Source organism: Myotis brandtii, unplaced genomic scaffold (genome assembly GCF_000412655.1).
Source record: "Myotis brandtii unplaced genomic scaffold, ASM41265v1 scaffold220, whole genome shotgun sequence".
Classification (NCBI taxonomy): Eukaryota; Metazoa; Chordata; class Mammalia; order Chiroptera; family Vespertilionidae; genus Myotis; species Myotis brandtii.
The window spans coordinates 1907217-1916875 of record NW_005358250.1 but is presented as its reverse complement, the minus strand read 5'-3'; the positions used below and the strand labels follow the sequence as shown (position 1 = coordinate 1916875).

Sequence of the window (9659 nt, the reverse complement as noted above, 5' to 3'; positions counted from 1 at the left end):
CAATCAGTCTGGAGCCACCTGCACCCCGGCATGGCTCCACCCAGAGAATGATACCCCAGAGAAGCCAAGGCCTGTCCACCTTTAGCCGAAACCTAGCTGCAGAGAGAGAGAAGACCCAGATATCCCCTCCGCCCCGGAAGGAGTCTGGCCAGCCTGGTGTCTAGAAGTCAGGAGGGCTGGTTAGGGCACCTGAAGTCAAATAGTGGCCAAGTTTCCTGGGAGAAAGACTGGTGGAGCGCCAGGAGTCAGGCAAGATACCTGAATAAGAGAACCTGCCAGCCCAGGCTCTGCCCTGTAGTAACCCGGCCCAGAGCCGCCTGTAACAGTGTGTTTTTCTCTCTGCAGAAGCTGACCGGCACCCTTATGTTGGCCGTGGGAGGGGCAGTGCTTGGCTCCCTGCAGTTTGGCTACAACACTGGCGTTATCAATGCCCCCCAGAAGGTGAGTGCTCCGCTTTCCTTGGCTTATCAACACCAGCTTGCACTGCACACCCTCTCACACACTCACCCTGCCTCTGAGGTGTCAGACATTTATGTCAACTCACCATCTGCCTCAGTATCCTGTTTTCTGGCCCCAAACAGGTCAGAGATTCTTATCATTGGCCTTAAATTCTTGGGGCCCATAGAAACATGGGGTCTTAATAGGTCACCTTGAGCAACCTCCTATACAACACAGACATTTGTAATAATCAGAGCAATCCCTGGTATAAAGATGCTGCATGTATGTGGCACCTGGGGCTAGAGAGGGCTCTCATGGTGCTTATCTCACTTGCTGCTCACCTGCAGCCCAAAAGGCCGGGCAGCGTTGGGGCCCATAGAAACATGGGGTCTTAATAGGTCACCTTGAGCAACCTCCTATACAACACAGACATTTGTAATAATCAGAGCAATCCCTGGTATAAAGATGCTGCATGTATGTGGCACCTGGGGCTAGAGAGGGCTCTCATGGTGCTTATCTCACTTGCTGCTCACCTGCAGCCCAAAAGGCAGGCGGGCAGCGTCCACCATGCCCATCCTGCAGATGGAGAGAGTAGCCAGAGAGAAGGAACCTGTCTGGCATCACCCAGCTAGTCAGGGATGGAGCTGGTGTCCAGCTCCAGTCTGCCGTGGAGCCCTCCTGGCCGGACGGTCCCTGAGCCTGTGCCCACACCCATCCACTCACAGCACACTCCTTATAAGGCATCTCGTTCTGAAACTGCCTCCTCTCCCTGGAGGCCCTGTGCCAGTCAAAACACAAATGGCTTCTTGCCCTAGGGAACTGCAGGGGCTGAAGGCCTGCGCTTACTTCCTCCTCCCCCCAACGCATCCCAGCTCTGTCCCTACTTGTTCACTCTGTCGAGACTAGGAGGGACCCTGGTGATCACCTCCAGCCCAGCCCACGTGCTTTAGGGAGGAGAGAAGAGGAACGCCCTCAGGAGAGGGAACGGTACTGCGTCCCTCCTCTACACCAGGCCTTCTGCGTATGCTTCTGAGGTTGGGTGGTGATTCCCACTTTATGAACCTGAAAACAGGCCCTGGGCAGATGAGGGTGGATGTAATGACCAATGGTCTCAAGGTCATGTAGCTCGTGAATGGTGGAGTCAGAAGCCAAACTCTTGTTTACACGACCCCTTCCTGACCAAGCTCCTTGTGAGTTCAAAATGCTGTACCTTCCGGGGGAGGACGGAATGAGAGTGGACATCGTTGTTCAGACAAGAAAGTGAGAGTAGGTAGCTCCTAAGGCTCGGGGCCTGTTTGGAAGAACGAGGCGGTGTCAGGAGTCAGAACTAGGCCTCCTCCTAACAGGCGGAGGGTGGCTGCAGAGCTACGCCCCATGCTAAGGAGCAGGTCACAGGAAGGCCTGGCCTGCTGAGTCATGAAGGGACTTTTCTCAGCTGGTCTGGAATGGGAACTGAGGGCCCTGCTTGGTACAGCCACAGCCCTGCTTTGCTAAGTGCTCTGAACAGCCCTTGCCACGGTGAGGCTCCGTTTGGGAATCCTTACAGACGGGAAGACTGTACCATTATAGAAGGAGGTGGAGGGCACATTGGGGTCCCCTAGACACTCCCAGATTCTGACCTCATTGGTCTGGGCTTCTGTTTGGGCATCGAATTTTTTTTTCCTCTCTCTTTTTTTTAATTTAAATTCTTTATTGTTTAAAATATTACATAAGTCTCCTTTTTCCCCCATTGACCTCTCCCCACCCCCCCCTCACCCCCCTGGGCATCGAATGTTTAAAGCTCCCCAACTGATTCTGATGTGCAGCCAAAGTTGAGAACTACTGGATGAAGTGATGTCCTGACTGATCACATAGTGAGTTACTGACAGAACTAGGGCTCTAAGGTCAGGACACAAGAGGTGTTTTCCAGAAACAACAGGGTGGGGATGAGCAAAGGGCTCCACCATGCAGAGAGGGGAATAAAATGCCCAGGGGAGAGAAAGTCCGGTGCGTGACTTGGGTGAATGGGAGGAGAGAAAAGCTTGGGAGGGCCATGGGTAAGCCAGAGCCTGGCCACCCAGGGCCTTGTGGGTAGCTTCCATCTATAAAATATCCAGCCACCGGTACGGCATGGGACAGTCAGAATGGGCATGTGGGCCTGGCCGGTGTGGTTCAGTGGTTGAGCATCGACCTATGAACCAGGAGGTCATGGTTCCATTCCTGGTTAGGGCACATGCCCAGGTTGTGGGCTCGATCCCCAGTAGGAGGCAGCCAATCAATGATGCTTATCATTGATGTTTCTATCTCTCTCTCTCTCCCTCTCTCTCCCTCTCTGAAATCAATAATGACATATTTAAAAAAAAAAAAAAGAGTGGGCATGTGCACACTACTGAGTGTGGACTTTAGAATGAGGACAGTGGGGACCCATTAAAGAGGACAGAAATAATCAGATTTGCATTTTAGGGAAATGATCCAGGTGTCTGGGTTATGGGATGGATCCGAACATGTGAGACTAGAGACTGGGAAACTAGTGAGAAGGCTGCTCTTGCAATAGGGATGGAAAAACAAACACTGAGTAAGAAGGATGGGCAGGATTTGATCATCAGGTCAGTGTGAGGACAAGAGAGTAGGGTTTAAAAGTTGTTTCTAGGTTGCTGGCTCGGAGGAGGAGCTGGTATGGGAGGCGCTGACGGCCTGTGCCGTGCAGGAATGGAGGTTTGGTATGACACCACCAGAGATGTACAAGACGCACTTGGACGTGGGATCTGTTTCTTAGGTGGGTGGTCAGCTGGAGAAAAGTTACAAGTTGGTCATTGGTATCCAAATAGCAGGAGAGGAGAATGTTCTAGAGAGACTGGAATAAAGAGAGAAGTGAGGGCCAAGCCTCACTGATAGAAGAGGAGGATCCTAGGCAGGAGGAGAGCTGGCACTTTCAAGCTAAGAGACAAAAACCTCCCAAGACAGAATGAAGAATGGAAGCACCTGAGGGCCATGGTGTTGGGTTTGCCCACGGCCACGACCTAGAGCAGAGCCTGTGCATCCTAAGAGGCACTCGGGGAATCGTGGGTGGAGGAATGGAGTGGAGGAATGCTGCCAGGGGCCCCAGAGGTCAGCCTGGACAAAACAGCCCCATATTGGATGTGAAAGACCCATTGGTGACCCCGTGGTGGCAAAGGCTGCCTGGGGGAGCCATGTGGGGAGAAACCTCCCTGCGGCCAGTTGAAGAGAGGGGGGAAGTGGGAAAGAGTAGAGACTCGGTGGAGAAGGGAGAAAAGAGGGGGATTAGCTAGAGGGGCCACCTGGCTAAGTTGGTTTGTGTGTGTGTATGTTTTTAAATATAAAGACTTCAGCCCTAGCTGATTTGGCTCAGTGGATAGAGCGTCGGCCTGCGGACTGAAGGGTCCCAGGTTCGATTCCAGTCAAGGGCACATGCTCCGGTTTCGGGCTCAATTCCCAGTGGGGAGGCAGCCAATCGATGATTCTCTCATCATTGATGTTTCTATCTCTCTCTCCCTCTCCATCTCCCTTCCTCTCTGAAATCAATAAAAATATGTTTTTAAAAAAGATAGAAATATAAAGACTTCATTTTTATTTTATTTTATTTTTTAAAAATCTTTACCCAAGGATATTTTCCCATTGATTTTTAAAGAGAGTGGAAGAGAGAGGGAAAGACAGAGAAATATCGATGTGAGAGAAACACATCAATTGGTTGCCTCCTGCATGAGCCCCGACCAGGGCCCAGGCCAGGAGGAGCCTGTAACCAAAGTATATGCCCTTGACTGGAATCAAACCCAGGACCCCTTGGTCCACAGGCCGACGCTCGATCCACTGAGCCAAACCGCTAGGGCAAGACTTCATTTTTAAACATGTAAGGAACCAGCAGAGGAGAAGAGGGTGAGGAGGAGTGGGGAGGAGCTCCTCCAGGAGGAAGATGGTGGAGCAGAGCAGAGGAGCTGCTTCTGGCTGGAGGGACTAATACTTCTGAGGTTGCGGCTGTGGACAAATCCAGAGCAAAGTTCTCCAGTTCTTGGGGCCTCCGGTCTAATCGGAAGTAGGTGGAAGGTGAGACCTGCTGTGGAAGACAGGTGGGGCAGCTGGCCAGGGCATCTAGAAGGCCAGGTGGGCAGCAGTGCGTTTATGGGCACCTGTCCAAAGGTCACTAAAGAAGCCAGCCTCTGAGGACTGGAGCCAGGGACCTGAGTGGTGGAAATCGATAACACACACGCTGAACCGGCGGCACTTCCTGGGGTGCGCACTCGGGCGCTCCATCTGTTTACTCTTGCACTTGACAGACACTTCTCACAAGCCTGGCCGCTGTTCCCCAGCCAGAGGCAGATTAGAAGGGATAAGTTTAACACCCGAAGAGGGGAGAGTAAGACACGAGTGAGAAATGAAAGCGCAGCTCCGAGCAGGCTGGGCACGGGGATTCTGCAACTTCATTCAACAAGTTCGTTCAACGGGGACTGTGCCAGGTAGTGTCCTAAACAAGAGCGACAGAGTTGTGGGCACATCCTGGTCCTCGGGCAGCTGCCTAACACATGGTCTGAGCAGGACTCTGCCCCTGCCCTCCAAAGACTCAGCCTCCGAGGGGGTGGGGAGGTTCTTCTTTGGGAAAAGCCAGCGTATAAATAACAGAGGGCTTCAGGGTACCACGGGAGCAAAGAGGCAGGAACGACTGATGCTGGGTGTGGGGGTGGGAGAGACAGGAAGGGTTTCTCGAAGGCCTTGGCAGCCGCTCTAGACCTTAACGCAGGGTGGGGAACCTTTTTTCTGCCAAGGGCCATTTGGATATTTATAACATCATTCGCAGGCCATACAACATTATCAACTTAAAAATGAGCCTGCTATATTTGGTCAGACATTTAATTAACTCACCCCCGATGCCTTGGCAGGGTCAGACCAAATAATTTCTTGGGCCCCATATATGGCCCACAGGCTGGGCGTTCCCCACCGCTGCCTTAAACCTTAAGCCGTGAGTCAGTCCCACGGGGAGGGAGAGCAGGTGTCCCAGGCGTGGGGACAGCTTGTGCAGAGATGCAGTGGCGCGAAGTGTGTCCCTAATGCAGAATAGCTAACCGCCGGCACGGGTCAGGCCGGCTGCCCTGTCTGTTGAGACCTTCTCTCAGGAAACTGCGCGGGGCTGACGGTCGGCCTGCTGTCGGGAGGACCACCGCTGATGGTAAGGATGCTGGAGCTGCTCTTCATTATCAGAAGCTCAGGCTCCTCCATAAAACAGCCCCAAAGGGCTTCCTCCTGGAAGTGGTTAATTAACCATAATATCATTTTTAATGTTTACAAAGCAACTCCCATAAATTATCTCCTTACACAGCTTCCCAAGTGGGTGGGGCGGAGGCTATAAAGGAGGAAACCAAGGCTAGGTGAGGTCACCTGGCCAGGGAGAGGGGCTGGGCCTGAGGTGGACTCCAGGCCTCAACCTCCTTGACCCTCCACCCCTCCACTGCCCTACATTGCATCCCCGTGACTTCTCCGTGCCAGGCCTCCTGTCTCCTGGGGAACGAGGGTGGAGGGGGCGATGAGCCCAGCCACAGAGCGAATAAATGAACAAGGGCATTGGACTGGGTGGAGAAAACTGCCTCTCCCTCCGCATATGGCTGAGTTGCCAACAGGAATGACTAAAGGCCATTTAAACCACGAGTTCCTGGCCAAGGGACAGCGTCAGGCATGTCTGAGAATGAGGCATCCTCAGGAAACACACAGTTGGGGCTGCCCCTCCTTGTTTGACAAAGGAGGAGCTTGACCTGGAGAGCCAGCAAGGTCTGCCTCGCCCAGGGTGACTTGGTGAGTGAAAGTGTCCCAGCCCAAGCCCTCTGCCCCCTCAGGCTGAGCCTGTCCTTACCTTTGCCTAGATCCAAAGAGTCCTGGCTCCCCTAATACAGCTGCTTACAGCTTACAGCTCGTCAGGCATTGTTCTCAGTGCTTTAGAAATTCTAATTCAATTGTTTCTTTTAATAACCCCATTAGGTAAGCACTATAGTCCCTCCTTTATAAGAAACTGGAGCACAGAGATGTTAAGCAATTAAACCGAGGACACACGGGTAGTAAGAGGCAGAGCTGGGATTTGAATCCAAGGAGTCAGGCTCCAGTCCGCATCCTTGACCCCTGTACAAGCACGGGCAGTTATACTACAGTTAGATGAGCACCAAAACCCCGTTCACACACCTCTAGCTGCTACCCAGCTGGCCCCTCCTGCTCTGACTTCCAAGCCCAGTCAGGCTGAGTCACATGCTGAGACATGTCAACAGTTTACACAATTTCTTACGTTACTACACCCTGTCACAGCTATATCATTCGACAACTCTTCCTACCCCCAGCCTCTGCTGAGCCCCAGTGACACAGATGAATCAGACTGTCCTTGTGTTGAAATTTAGTCTAGAGGGAGCACATAGTACCTTGTAGTGACTTCCTCAGGGTCGTAATGGAAATGTGGACTGGCCAGTGGGAGCAGAGAAGAGGGAGGGTCCATAGAGCTGGGTTTTCCCAGCACTAGACGTTTGGGGCCCCATGCATGATAGGAGGTCTGACAGCATCCCTGATCTGTGCCCACTCGGTGCCAGTAGTAAGCCACCAGTGTGACAACCAGAAATGGCTCCGCACGTTGCCAGAGGTCCTCTGTTTGAGAACCACAGAGACAGAGAAGGAGGGCGGTTATCAGGAAGGCTTTCCAGAAGAGGGTTAGTGCATTTTCTGAAGATGGTTAGCAGCAGCACAAAGGAAAGTGCAGGGGTGTGGGGCACCCCGGCAGCCTGGGGGAGTTGTGTGGGCGGAGGAGACACTGCATCCTGAGTTAAGAAAGGCTGTCTGCAGGGGAGACCGGAGGCCAGGCACCCGTGAGGAGGCCAGAACCAAGGCCTGGCTGGGTTTGGAGAGAAGCCAAGTCTGGGCTCTTCCTGAGAAGCAGCCTGGGTGGTCCAATCCTCTGCTGCTGGGTGGGGCCCAGCTTCTAGCTCCATCTGCAGCCCAGGGGACGCAAGGGGCAGGGTTCTCTGTCCAGCCCCACCTGTAGCCTCTGGCTCTGAACTACCAGCTGGCCCTGGGGTGTGGCTGAGAGTTGCTATAGAGACATAAGCTCTGGGCTGAGGATGGGGTGCAGCTCCAGCTGTGGGGGTGTGGAGAGAGAGAGAAAGGGAGAACAGAAAATAGGGATCAAATTCAGACTGAGGGACTAAATTGGACAAGCTGGCCCTTCTCCTAACTGGAGCTCAAAGCTTGGCTGGCTGTTTAACCCCTTCATCCCCACAGTAATGTCTCCGAGAGGGAAGAGAAGGTTGAGAGGGAGCTCTGAGTCTCTCTCAGGATGATCTAGAAGACCCAGGCCTCCTGAGCTAGAGGAATGCCTGCAGGGAAGGATGGTGAGACAGCAGAGGTTCCAAAACACATACCCCTTCTATTGGTAGTAGTCTAGAGTTCTAGGTCAAGGTTGGCAAGAAAGCCAAATTCAGCTAGCAGCCTGTTTGTATGGCCCATGAGTTAAGAATGTTTTTAATTTATGTTTTTAAATGATTAGGGGCAGGGGAGGAGAAAAGGAAGCAACAGAGGCCATATGTGGTCTGCAGACCCTAATATTTTCTACCTAGCCTTTTACATAAAATGTTTACCAACCCTGCTCTAAACTGTGACTGGTATGCTTCCCGCTGTAAGGGAACTCTTTACCTGTAAGGTGAGTCAACACATCCTGTAAAGCCTTGAAAGCTGTGTTTTTCTCCTGGGCTGACTCTGTACACCAGGCAGAGTCTGAGGCTAGAGCTTTCCTTTGGGTTCTGGTCTACAGTATAAATTCCTACGGGTAATGCTTCGCCTTCCTGCAATTGGCAAATGGCGAACTTCTGAAAGTGGTGGGTCCCCAGAGACTAGTGGTGATGCAAGTAACAGCTTATTCTGTGTGCCAGGCAGTGTCCTCCACCTCATGCCAGGGCAGAGGAAGTCAGAGCTTCCTCTGTAGACAGCAGACATGTGGTCCATCACCCACAGTTGCTGGGGTGTGGGGGCAGGAGAGGATAATTCCCAAGGAGTCAGACATGACGCAAGCCTCCCTCCCCCACCCCATGCTTATTTACCCTGTAGCACTGCTAGGGTGAGAATTAGCTTTTAACTGGAAACCAAGGGATCTCACCTGCCCAGAGCCAACCCACTTCTCCATGTTGGCCCCTATAGTGTCACTGGGTGGGCCACTCTAGTTCAATGAGAGGACAACTGGACAGAGATCTCTAATAGCCCCAACTCCTGACAGTCCCCCCTCAAAGGACCCTCCCCAGAATGCCTGTACTCGCACAGACCCTTGGCAGGGTGCAGAGGTTGGGAAGGAGCTGTAAGGGAGTGGAGGAGAAGAGGGACAGCTGAGCCTGTGCATTGGACGGGCAGGGCTCCACCTGCCATGTTGGGGAGTAATTACTCGGGAGAAGAGGACTCTGGCTTCAGTGGATGGGAGGAGTCAGGAGCAGAATCCAGGAGAGACCCAGGGCAGATGTTGCGTGAGTAGAGAGTAGGACCATCCTTGAGGGGCAGGTGCCAGGGGCAAGTGCAGAACTGACAGAACCTGGTGATTGGTTCGATGGAGGGCATGGCAGGATCCAGGTTGTCTGCCAGGCTTGTGACGAGCACGTGGGATGGGAGCGCATGGGGTGGCATGTTCAGAAGAAGCCTGTGCCAGGCTGCTCCTCAAACATGAGCCGGGCCGAGGATGTTGCCAGTAAACATGTTGTGGAGATTGGGTCTGTGGATTCTTGTAGGGGAGTAGTAAGTAGGTTCTTCTTCCTTTCGGGGTTCCCAGCCGCTGCAAGGGTGGGTGCTGAGGGCAGTAACTGGATGGAAGCAGTGATCCCAGAACCGCTGTCATTCTTCTGACTCTCCAGGGATCTCCCTGCCTTTCCTGGGCCAGGGCCAGCTTTGAGCCCCACGTGGGGCATGGACCCGCAGGGGCCAGAGGACACACAGCCCCCACACCGGCAGCCGGAATGGAAAACTGGGCATAGCTTCTTCCCAGAAATATCAGGTCTCAGATCAAGAAGCAGGACTCCACTGCACAGCCTCAGCCTGGCCAGGAAGTGCTGCTGGGGGGAGAGAGGCTGAACCTGGGGCCAAGGTGGAGGGCTGGGCTGCTCACCTTTTCTCAATCCCATAAAGTAGCCTGAGCAGCAAAGGGGACCATGAGCCATAGAGGAGCCAGCCCTGCATAAGGTTTGGTCCCTCTGACTTGCCACTACAAGCAGGAGAGTTAAATGAGG

General features: G+C 53.2%; 1 protein-coding gene across 1 annotated transcript in view; it reads left to right on the top strand.

Annotated features, from left to right (window-relative positions):
- The first annotated feature begins 316 nt into the window (after positions 1-316).
- SLC2A1 (solute carrier family 2 (facilitated glucose transporter), member 1) overlaps positions 317-9659 on the top strand; it is a 17977-nt gene continuing 8634 nt past the window's right edge. The window contains exon 1 of the mRNA XM_014539567.1: positions 317-441. Coding sequence (XP_014395053.1) covers positions 364-441 — 78 coding nt within the window. The 5' untranslated portion in view covers positions 317-363. The remainder of the gene's footprint in view (positions 442-9659) is intronic.